Here is a 12499-nt window from a genome sequence, read left to right on the forward strand (position 1 = left end):
TGATGATCCACATCACATTCTGAATTTAATCCAAGTGCATGATGTGGTCTTTAGCATGTCAACAAACACAATGGCTTCAGCTAAAATTATAGCCATGGCTCTGCCATTATCTGTAATCCAGAAAAAGTTGCTTAACTAGGTTGCTTCAGCACAAGTGTATTCCATGGAATGTCTTCATGGGTTTTAAAACCTTGCTCATGCTGACCTCAAAAACTTTGCCTTACTAAGGGGAGGAAGGACACTGGAATTTGAAAGGATCACTGACAAACCTGGACATTTACAATTTCTTGTATTGTTTTCTGTAGCAGTAGAAAGATTTCTCTTTTCTGCTTCTAAGGAGTTCACTCTCAGCCTGGTCAGCTTTGTTTTATACAAATGCTGACACCAGATGTGCAGGAGCTGCTGGTGTGATTACAGCACAGAGAAAATGTGGAAACTGGCATAGTTGCATCCTTTGTCAGTTTACAGCATCCAGTTCACTGAATCACTCTTTCTTTACCCAAACAGCAGTCAGTTCTGGCATGATGCATGTGTGATTTTCAGGCCACAAAACAAACTGCCAGAAATTCACTGTAGCAAGTAGCAATTTACATTAATGTAGCTAAAATCAGGACTGATCTCCTCATTGCAGCCTCTAACTACTGCAATCACACACATTAATGTACTTCTATCAATGCCTGACTGATTTTGAGCAAAATCAGGATGCCACTATGTTCAGTACAACATAATTGTCCATAGGGACATATTTCTCGGCTTCAAAATTGAGATTATATTTCAATCTGTTAGGACAAAAAAATAGGAATCATGTGAGTTTTAATATGAATTAATTACACTGGGCTCCCAGTGGGGACCAGCATGTGTTATGTCTTGGTCTGTGGGAGATATCAACAGTCAGAATTGCATCCTTGGAAGCATCTAGTTCCCTGCACTATGAAAAGAAAAGAGTACAGGGTGCTTAGCTCAGTTGCACATGTATATATTGTAGCCATGTAAAGTTAGATAAATCTACCTGGATCACCCGATAAATATTTCCTGTAACCATCCACATTTATTAATCTTTTGGAGGTGTAGATTTATCTCTACTGAAGCAAATATATCAGCCTTGGCTAATGGTTGCCATAATGTTTGGTCTATGTATAATGTTCCTGCTCTTACAAGTGTATACTCAAACCTTAATTACTAAACAACAAGGCAAAAAGAAGCAAAGCTGCTGCACCAAATTCATGAAGTGCAGGAAGCTTTCTCCAGCTTTAGAGAGGCACAGCATCACAGATGAGAACCCTACCAGAATGCCCAGACTGCAGAGCATTGCCCTATTAGTAGTGGCTACATACGTAGAGTTTCTTATAACCAGTTTCTTCCTCTCGGTGGTGTGTGGGTTTTGGGGGTCAAACCGTATGAGATGCTGTGCTGTTACATCAGTAACTTCACCCAGTTCAGGTTTGCTTTCTCCACCCGTGACGGACAGAAGCTCCACAGCAACCAGCTCTCCAACCCCTTGAAGAAATAATTAGGTGTTATTGTTTACCATCTGACTACTAACATAGTTCATATCACTAATTAACAGCAAAATGTCAGTAATGGCGATTACTGATTACATCTGGAGTTTCCTCAAGTTTCATAACTCCAGTGTGTTAATTGCACAACCTTTTCCTGATGTCCTTTATTTATGAACCTGTATCAATAGAGACTTTCTCTTCATGAATTTCACAGACTGGATTTCAGGGCCACAACCTCAGCTCACTGACACCTGCACCATTTCACTGAAGTGAGCAGGGTGTTTGCAGTGGATGGCAATGTGGCTCCCAGATGTTTTGAGCAGTATATTAAAATAAGTAACCAACAAATGCACTATTAAGTAATCCAAAGGGAAACACCTATGATAAAGTGATTCCATAGACTACAAGTCAAGCATAATGTTACAGCATTCACATTACAGGACAAGCACTGACACTTATAAGAATTTCAGCTGGTTTCATTAGCTAACCCAAAGACTGCCTCCCTCTCCTGAATACCCTCATCTAAGATGTGCCCCAAATTTGCTTGATTTCTTCCCTGTTACAGCTGATGGTTTTTATAGTTTGTCATGTTATCTTATTGACAGAAAGGTCCAAGAAAGGAATTGCACCTGGCAGCAGATTTTCTTTTCCGATACTTGGTGACATTTTCATAGAATCATGGAATGGCTTGGGTTGGAAGGAACCTTCAAAAGCACCTATTTTCACCCCCCTCCCATGGGCACAGACACCTTCCACTAGACCAGGTTGCTCAGACCCCCATCCAACCTGGCCTGGAACACTTCCAGGGATGGAGCAGCCACAGCTTCTCTGGGCAACCTGTGCCAGTGCCTCACCACCCTCACACGGAAGAATTCCTTTCTAATTTCCAAGCTAACTCTGCCCTCTGTCAGTTTAAAGCCATTCCCCCTTGTCCCATCACTCCATGGCCTTGTACAAAGTCCCTCTCCAGATCTCTTGTAGTGCCTTTAGGTACTGGAAGGGGCTCTAAGGTCTCCCCAGAACCTGTCCTTCTTCAGGCTGAACAACCCTAGCTCTCTCAGCCCATCTTCTTTTGACATTTGGATTTTTAGCTATGGTGGGTTAAGAGCTCAGTGTTTTCTGAATCCCATGTATTTCATACACTAGGGTAGAATAATAATAACAATAACAATAATAATATCAAATGCTTAGCATTTAGCATCACCAAGGGACACCGTATTTTCTTAATCCAATGACATAAAATGTTACCATCAACCACCACTCACATTATTCGAACATCTACAGTGTTAGAAATGCAAACTCTGAAAGGTGCTGGAAACAAACCTGTGACTGTAACATCACTGACTCGACAATTGTCACACACAACGGTGTATGTTTGCTGTGAGTCTTCTGGCAAAGAAGGGAAAAACATTACCTGAAAGAGAGAAGGGAAATAGCAATGTCTGTAACTCTCTCCAGGAAGTAATACACTTCAATTTGTAAATATTCACTAAAAGACAGTTTTAGTCATTAGCAATTAAATCTTACATTTGCAAGAAACAATCAGTGTCATTTTTGCTCACACAAACCCAAGTTTGCAAGGTCCAGCCAAGGTCATCTAAAATGATCTTCTTTGCTAATGTGTTTGTTAAAGTACAAATACTTCCTCTAGCAGTTGGTACTAACCTCTACTGCTGTACTCTGCCCTGGAGCTAGCTCCAAAACAGCAGGCTGAATCCCAAAAGGATCTTGTATCACAAAATCAACAGTGGTAACAGCCTAAGGTATTAAAAGAAAAAAAAAGGTTAATGAACTAAATTGATCAGATTGTTGTTTTTAAAATACAGGGCTACCTGAAACAGGCAGGATACTACAACATCTTTGTTTTACCTCTTCCTATAACTTTTTAAGTATATTTTGAAAGAATGTGTTTTATGTATATGGCTTAATTAGAAAAAGTGCTTCTTGCTTTATAGTTACCTTGGTGAAAGGAGAAGGGAAAGTTCTGTCTCCAGAGACAAATGACAGTGTCAGGAGCCCTAATATTCATGTTCACAGCAGAACAGTTCTGCCTGAGCACAGGGGCTCTGTCTGTTTCTCCATGCTTAAGACTCACTGTGAGTTGGAGCAGAGAAGAATTTCAGGAGGGACAACCTGGCCCATCAGCTATCCCACAGCCTTTTCTCCAGCACTGGTAATACCAATCTACCTGTCACATCTTATCTTCTTTGTCTGTTTCATTTAGACCCTGCTTTGTGATGGGAAACTAAAGACAGAGCAGAACTGGAGTGTCATGCTGTGTGTACAGATACAGTAAGATCAGTAAGGGATATCTTTAGTGAGGAGCATGAAGAAATTAGCTCAGACAATGCTAGAACTGATTGCTTTGAGGGTGAGGTTAAAGTTCAAGCCCTGATCTATACCTCAGTTTACCTCACCCCTGAGCAAGACAACTTCTTCCAGAGTCAAGCCAGAGCACAAGAAGAAGGTACAGACATCCAGCAAGACTGGCCTCGAGGATAAATGTGAATCCCTGATGGAATGGCACAGTACAGATGTCTCCAGCAAGGCCTTATGAATTCTGTGCTAATGCAACATGACTAGCTCAGAAGGCCTTCACACCAGGGCACCTATACCATACCAGTGATTCCCTTCATCACTCACCCTGGAATTAGGAGGTGGCCAGGCATTCTTCGGCATTATACAGAACTTCTCAGTCCTAATTCCCTCATTTCTGCACAAAATTGTTGTTGCTTTTATTCCTCCAACAAGGCAGGAACCACAGTCTATAATGTGAGGCACTGCAATGAGTAATGCAGAAAATCAGACTGCAGAGACAGTGAAGGCTGCTCCTTAAATAACTCTTTACAGACGTTACTGCATGTGGATATTCCACGTGCTGCAACCCTAAAACCCTTTGAGTTCTTTCCACTTGGAAGTTGGACAACGTGAGGTGTATATTTCTGCACTCATCTTACACTTTAGTGGGGCTTCCTACTTAAAGACTATTGAATTTTAAAAGGTAAAATGATGTTTTTTAAAAGCTCAGTATAACAGGAATGGTGAATTAAAAAAAAATCAAAGCACATTTTTGCATAAGTAAACCTGGTTGTTACAGTTGAGGTTAGATATATGAGAGGTGCAGATATATCACACCCATATATAATGAATGTAGCATTTCATTAATATTAATAGCATTAAACAGTTATAATTAAATCATAATTCCATAATATTTAGGATCAGTAATTACAGTTGAGAGTTCAGGAATCAACCAAACACAAACCCAGAAAAATGGCTCTTACTCACTCTAATACAAAACACAAAAGAGCTTAATGCACCAAGAACAAATAATGGAGGAAAAATTTGACAGGTTTACATTTTAATATCTAATAAATCTATGATGAGTGAAAATAAGATTGACATCAAAATGTGGAAACTGCATAGACAATTTTTTCCACATTGTTTTGTGACACAAAATTGGAGACAGTCAAATGAAAAAAAAAACCCAAACCAAGTCCATGTAACTTTAGAGAAATTTAAGATTTGGACATTACTGACATGCTAACACTGGAAGTGATCTTTTAGCTTGGATCGGGATCAGAAGAGGTTCTGATAGAGTCTCCACTAATATATGATCTTCATAATCTTCTAGATACTCAGGAATAAATTGGACTGTATACTGGCATGCCATCCCAGGAGCTATCATTCCTCCCTTTCCTGGAAATTTTCCTTGGGGGAAAAAAAATGCAGGGAATTAAAAAAATTAAAACCTCTTGAAGTTGGCACTAGTATTTATGATCACATCTCCCTCTGGAAAGGTTCCTGTATACTCCCCCCATTTCTTGCCTAAGTAAAGCTGATTAAAAGGGATGAGCACGAGGGGCCTGGCAGTGCAATCTGTGTATGTGCATGTCTTCCAGGGAACTCACAGAATTTTTTGTCTGAAATATGCTTCTCAGAACTGCAGAAAACAGTGAGAAGAAACCTAGAGACCTTACCCAGTCTTCCTCTGCCACATGAAAACAAGGCTTACATGGGGGCACCCAAATATTCCTCCAGTGTGACTGGGATACCACATTCCCCTTAGGCAATCTATCTACCCCAGTGCCTGCTATCCTACTGTAGGAAAGGTTTTTTTCCTTAACTTTCCTCTAACCTGCCCTTTCTTACTGCAACTGAAGTGTGTTTCTTCTTGCCCCCTTTCCCGGATTTTTTCAGTGGAAACTATGTCTGTTCCTAGAAGAATTTTGGATAAAACTCAGCCTAGGTATTCCATGGATACATCTCAATCTAACTTGAGGCACTTTAATGTTAGTTAGTTTTCTTGAATTCCTCATTAGGCCATTGGAATCTGCTTACAAGTTGGGTGTGAATGGTCCTAAAGACCTAAGTCAGCCTTCAGTTTCTAAAGAACTAAGCACTATGGGTAACAGGACTAAATAGAACATCTCTGAAAAATATTTGTTCAAGCAGATAAATTAGATTTCTTATGTGTTAACATCTACAAGGCAGTAAAAAGAACCCTTACCTGGCCCAATGGAAAATACTGAAGAGCAGGGGGGGATAACTCTTAAATGATGACTTGTTGAAGTGATGTTCTTTAGCTCTAGAGTCATCTTCATTTAAAAAGGAAATAAAATACTCCATTGTATTTATCATCACTCATTATAATGTTTGCAATGCCCTAGTAATATTGCTACTGCTAGTAGTATCTAATTCATCATCACAACCAACCCAAAAACTCAGTTTATTTAATAAGAACTGAATCAGATACTACCAAAACAAAGCAGAGGCTGAAAAGGGTCCATTTAGTGTTCATTGGTTTGCGTGTCAGTGACAAGTGTGAAAGAGTATCTTCCAGGAAGCTAAAGAGTCATAAATTCAATACTAAGAATAAACTCATTTGTTAAAATGCACAAAGACAAAAGACTGGGTGAAATCTGTATATCATGATACTGTATAATGCTTCTCAGTGGTAGAATTAACTTCCTACAAAGAAGTCAGTTCTCACCTCATAAACCTGCCCAACTTCAGAATAAGAAAACAGAACAGCAGGTGGGTTGGCAAGAAACACAGGAACAAATGAGGCAACACTGAAAGATTAAAAAAGAAGGAGACATTATCTTACTGCCTAGTTCTCTAAATACTGATAAAATGAGAAATTGCAAAATGCATCCTTTGGCAAAACCCAAAATGCCATACAGACACACTTTGAATCCTAAGAGACTATACAAGACATTTAGCTCAAAATATCTAAGTATAAATCCAGTATTTCAATAGTGGAGCTCTGTGTTTTCCAACTCAAAACTGAGAAACTGTGTGTATTGCATACCCTCTGGTGCCTTCTGCTTTTCTTCTGGCTGTGGTTTGTTCCACTTTTTCTTGCGAAATGACAAGAGAATTGCCTCCCTGAAGAGTATTTGGTGGGAAAAAGCGTGGGTTCTTCAAGTAATTCTGCCTTTTCTCAAGTCTGGCACGGTACTCACTCACTCCCTCTGCTTGGAACTTACTCTCTTTCCAGGCTGGTTTCTGTGGGGCTTTAGTTTTCTTTGAAAAAACAAAGGGAACATGGTGCAAAATTAAACAAGGCAATTTTAAAGATGATGAGAAAGGTGGAAACTTACATGTCTGATAAAAGCTATATAGCACTGGAAATTCATATATAAATACGGTATTTCTCTTTTTTTTAATAGAACAAATAAATGAAGTACTGGAACCCAATCAGCAATGGATTTATATTCACCCTGTGTTACAGGAACAGCAACAGGTCTTACAGTTCTGACAGACTAAACCAAATAAACTTGCAAAATGTACCTTACTCACCTTTTTACTCTGGTGGCTGGAGTCTGCAGTTGAGGGCAGAGGTGAAGACACACTTGTCAGACTATCAGGCAGGTATATAATCTGGTCCAGTGAGCCTGAAGAAATGTGCCGCTTAAAACTAAATGTCTCTTTCAAGTACCCAGGTTCTGATTTCCCTGCAATTCAAAGAAAAAAAAATTATGTAAGAGAAAAACATGAATGAGCATTGAGTCTGAGCATAGGTGTATGAATTTATTTTAAATCTTGTTGATGGTAAAAATATATTTTAAATCCTCTAGAATTTAATTTACATATATAATTTGTTTTGCACAAAGCTTCGAGCTTTACTAAGAAAGCTTTTAGAAATACTAATTAAACAAGCTATATACAAAGACAGTTCTACTTCTCTCAGAACACTATGTTAGTCTTACCAGTGGGACATAGAATGTCCCATTATTTTACAAAAAGATCCATATGATCGATTTATGACAGTCAGAAAACTGACAAAAATAGGAAGTACCATCTAGTCCCATGTTCCTAAAGTTAGACAACAAAATTGCCACCTTAGGGAAACTGGGATGTGAGACTTTTCACTACGTTTGGAAGTATAGTGGAAAGAAACAAATGCCAAATCTTGGAATTTGTGACTCAGTTGATAACTCAGAGAAGTTTGTTTTGACTTGACTAAAAAATTTCATTTTAACAAGAGTCAAGCCTTTCACCTTGACTCACGTGAGTAAAATGAGTAAAGAAGCCTTGAGATTGCCCAAAAGATTTTTCTTACTGATCTTCATTTGCAAATAAAAGTGATATATTTCCAGAAATGGAAAATGTTAAACCCAAAATAAAGAATACAATTTTATTTCACTGCAAACAGTTTTTACTTGTCTATAACCACTTCTCTTCTCTGTATACAACATGCAGTTGTGGCTTTTGTACTAATGAATTGGATAGAGGCAGAGAACCCACTAATATAGTTTCTGTGTCCGATGATAGAACTGTAAACAAATTTGCAAACACCACAAAATATCATATTTAGGCACTCAGTAATTTTGATTTTATCAATTACATTTTGAGAATGCGCCTTTGATGGAATTTTAGTGGAATTTTATGCTGAGAGTCCCTGCTTCTTTGGCAGAAAACTAGGAAAAATACACTCAGACCTGCTACATCCTCCAATGCTTCAATTACAGAGTTGTTCTAAAAAGTCTAAATTACTTTCTGGTTTAAAAGTTACCTTTTGGTGCTTTAGTAAGAGGTAATTTAACAGTGATGCAATCCTCAGGGCAGATTAAGTTATGTTTTCTGAGAAGTTTGTTATCCACAATCCACCTTAAAGAGGATGCCACTGCAACAGTAAAACAAAGAAAAGACAATTAATAAAGGCAAAATATTAGCCCCTTAGGGTACACCATCTTGATCAATCCAAGGAAATGTTTTTATAACTAATCCCTGTTGTATTTTTGGATAGAGGAATAATCTGGTATTTAAAACCCAAGGTTGGACACACACCACCACAATTCTAAATTCTGTTCAAATGAAGTCATGCAGCCTCAGGAGAAACATTTACCTTCTGTTCATTGCTGCTATATATCAAGGTATGTATGCTTGTCATACTTCGGTGGTAACCCATTAATTGCAAGTTCAATACCTTGAAAATGACCAGATTGTTTAGTTTCTCGGTGTTGAACAGATGTTATTCTACCTGAATCTTTGCACAAAATCCTTCAAAGTTGCTCTGTTGATGTAAAGCCAACCCCAAACTGGTCTCCAGGAACACCACATACCGGGGAGAGACATGCCAGAATCCTCACCTGGTGGCAGCCCCATTTTGTGGAAATGTTCCCCTGCATCTGCCTCCAGCAGGTTTAGGGCCCTTTCTTCTTCAGCTTTGGCTTGGCACTGAGCGTGAATGATGTGCCCTTCTACTTTGTCAGCTTCTGTCAATCGGCGCTCATACTCAGCAAGAAGCTGCCAAAGGCATGGGTGAACATGGAGAAATTTGTCACAGATAAATGTTTTCTATTTGTCTCTTAGAGATTAAACAGACTGGTAAAACATCATTACTTCATGAGCATAAACTGACCTGCTACAACACTGTCATTTCTATCATTGAACTGGTGCTGGGTAAAAGCCCAAGAAAAATGTGTGCAAGTTGAGGAGACCCTCTCAGGACAAGAGAAACATGGTTTTCCTTCTGTGGGACAGAAGCTGCTGCACTGTATTTTGTCTATAAATGTAGGAATTAAATTAAAGTAAATGTCCCTAGTGAACATAAAGGTCAGATTAGACAGATCTTCTAGAAACCTGGTCTAGTGGAATGTGTCCCTGTCCTCGGCAGGGGGCTGGGACTAGATGATCTTTAAGTCCCAAACCAGTCTGTGATTTTATGATTCTGTGATTCCCTTCTAGTTACTAGGGTGGCTTCTAAATTGCAAAAATATCCCCACAGTGATGCTTTACACCTCCGGATGTATTTTGGATCACTCTGCCCAGTGTGGTAAACACAACTCAAAAAGATAAATCCTGCCTCAGAGGTATTGATGTGAGTTATAGAGAGCATTTAGCAGAGGCACAGAGACCACCAGCTAGAGAAACTGACAGGCATCGGCCTCAAGAGCCTCTGCAGCCCAACAGAGCTTTCTATACAACTTCAGTGTTACAAGGTTTAGTTTTTTGTCTCCTTCAATAAATCACAGAGTCACAGAATGGTTTTGGGTGGAAGGGACCTTCAATATCATCTAGTTCCAACCCCCAGCCATGGGTAGGGACACCTTCTACTAGACCAGGTTGTTTCAAGCCCCATCCAGCCCAGCCTTGGATACTTCCAGAATAAATGATTCTGTTAAACATTTTCTATTTCCATTAAATAATTCTATCTAATTTTTTTCCATCAAAAGGATAGCATATATCTCAGATAAAATGAGATGCTTCTTCCTCTCCTGCTCACTCTGGGATCCCTTCACTAACACTGGAATACAAGGTACAATTCCAACCCATGTTAAAGTTGACACCTAAAATTGATCAGATGGATTGTGCCCTGAAAGTGCTTGGGCTTTTTCTTTTTTTTTCTTTTCTTTTCCTTTTTTTTTTCTTTTCTGATGATGCAGAGAGCCTTGAGTGACTAGTTGAGCTGCTGCAGACGTATACTGTCAGTTCAAGCAGTCCATTTTGGGAGCAAGTATTCCCATTTATTACTTGGAACATACAGTGTCCACCAATATAAATGACTCAAAAGAAATACAAACCCATGTTTTTTCATCTCTGATAACTTTTGAGAGGGTATGATGACACAAAAGAGAAAAAATACCTGTTGTTCTAATCATCCAGCATTGGCCTCCACTTTTACGCACTGAAAATAGCTGTAGGAGTGATGACAAGACTGGAAGTCTGGCACACTGACCAGCAGGTGCAGGGAGAAGCTGTCAGCCAGTACAATAGGCATTTAAAGGGTTACTGGTTTTACTGGTTGTACCCTGTGTCTGAAAAGCCACCCAGAGCTGAGAATATCATGAAGGATCATGTGAATATTAACTTGCGGGAAGCTCATGTAAATTTCCACTAGAATGTCAGTTTCAGGATCAGCACACACCTTTTTGTTTTATTTTACAGAAGATCTAGAATTACAAAGTAGCAATGAAAGAGCTCTAAACTCTGACTTGGTTTTCACTTGTACCTTCTGTAGCTCCTCTGTAAAACTCTGGTCATAAACACTGTTTCCTCCTTGGGACTTGGTCCCGTTTGTCTCCATGTCCTCCTTGAAAACATCTCCAGTGTACAGGTCTCCAGAGGTGCTAGCCAGCAAGTGGGAGATGTCCTGAGGAAAGAAAATGAGCTTGTTTAGTGCTTAAAGCCTGAGACAGGATGGGAAGAGAGCCCTGGGTGCATGCAAGCGGCTGAAATTAGCAAACAGAGGAGGCAAAGTAGGAGGAAAGGGCTGGGAACACCTGGAAAGGGAACATACTGCATGTGTGCATGTGAATGATGAGGTGAGGAGGTGTGTGTGTGTGTAAGTACGTGCATGTGTGTGTGGACACAGGGCAGTGCAGACACACAGATGGTGTGTCTGTGCTGACTGTACCTGTGGGTGATGGTGGTGGACACAGTTATCTGTGCACACAGTGTGTGTGTGTCACAGTTTGTGCAGGGCTGTGTGGGGCTGTGTGAGTGGGGTATGTGTGTGTGGGGGAGATACGAGCACTGTACAGGGGATATGTGTGTGTCTGTGTGTGTCCTTGTGCAGGGAGTGTGTCCATGTGTCCCAGGGTGTGTGCAGGGGTGTGTGTGTGTGTGAGGCTGTGTGCAGGAGTGGGTGTGAGGCTGTTTGCAGAGGGGTCGGTGTGTGTGTGTGTGGAGCTGCTTGCAGGAGGGTTTGTGTGTGCAGGGGTGTGTGAGGATGTTTGCAAGGGGTCTGTGTGTGCAGGTGTGTGTGTGTGTGTGAGGCTGTGTGCAGGAGTGGGTGTGAGGCTGTTTGCAGAGGGGTCGGTGTGTGTGTGTGTGGAGCTGCTTGCAGGAGGGTTTGTGTGTGCAGGGGTGTGTGAGGATGTTTGCAAGGGGTCTGTGTGTGCAGGTGTGTGTGTGTCTGAGGCTGTTTACAGGAGGAATCTGTGCACGCCCGTGTGTGTGCAGGAGTGTGTGTGAGACTGTTTGTAAGGCTCCTGTGTGCAAGTGTGTGTGTCTCTGTGTGTGCAGGAGTGTGTGTGTGAGTCTTTTTGCAAGGGGTCTGTGTGTGTGTGCGGGGGGTTGTGGGTGAGGCAATTTATAGGGGGGCTGTATGCAGGAGTGTGTGTGTGAGGCTGATTGCAGAAGGGTCTATGTGTGCAGGTGTGTGAGTGTGAGGATGCTTGCAAGGGGTCTGTGTGTGCAGGGGGTGTGAGTGTGAGGATGTTTGCAAGGAGTCTGTGTGTACAGGGAGGGGGTGTGTGAGGATGTTTGCAGGAGGGTCTGTGTGTGTAGGGGTCTGTCTGTGTGAGGCAGTTTGCAGGGGGTCTGTGTGTAGGTGTTTGTGTGAGGATGATTGCAGAAGGGTTTGTGTGCAGGACTGTGAGGCTGTTTGCAGGAGGGTTGGTGTGTGCAGGTCTGTATGTGTATGTGTGTGAGGCTGTTCCAGGAGGGTCTGTGTGTGCAGGAAGGGTGTGTGTGAGGATGTTTGCAAGAGATCTGTGTAAAAGGTTGCATATGCATTTGTTCAATAAACCCTGAATAAAACCATATGTAAA

The 12499-nt window shown here is 40.8% G+C and overlaps 1 protein-coding gene across 1 annotated transcript in view; it reads right to left on the minus strand.

Moving 5' to 3' along the window:
- Positions 1–11097, minus strand: part of DLEC1 (deleted in lung and esophageal cancer 1) — a gene marked incomplete at its 5' end in the record, with an annotated part of 33024 nt that extends 21927 nt beyond the window's left edge. The window contains 12 exons of the mRNA XM_009080129.1: positions 1335–1497; positions 2823–2913; positions 3165–3257; positions 4143–4279; positions 5037–5207; positions 6007–6094; positions 6490–6571; positions 6811–7025; positions 7293–7456; positions 8518–8628; positions 9095–9251; positions 10957–11097. Coding sequence (XP_009078377.1) covers positions 1335–1497; positions 2823–2913; positions 3165–3257; positions 4143–4279; positions 5037–5207; positions 6007–6094; positions 6490–6571; positions 6811–7025; positions 7293–7456; positions 8518–8628; positions 9095–9251; positions 10957–11097 — 1613 coding nt within the window. The remainder of the gene's footprint in view (positions 1–1334; positions 1498–2822; positions 2914–3164; positions 3258–4142; positions 4280–5036; positions 5208–6006; positions 6095–6489; positions 6572–6810; positions 7026–7292; positions 7457–8517; positions 8629–9094; positions 9252–10956) is intronic.
- Between the last annotated feature and the right edge of the window lie 1402 nt (positions 11098–12499).

This window comes from Acanthisitta chloris, unplaced genomic scaffold (assembly GCF_000695815.1).
Source record: "Acanthisitta chloris isolate BGI_N310 unplaced genomic scaffold, ASM69581v1 scaffold9308, whole genome shotgun sequence".
NCBI lineage: Eukaryota > Metazoa > Chordata > Aves > Passeriformes > Acanthisittidae > Acanthisitta > Acanthisitta chloris.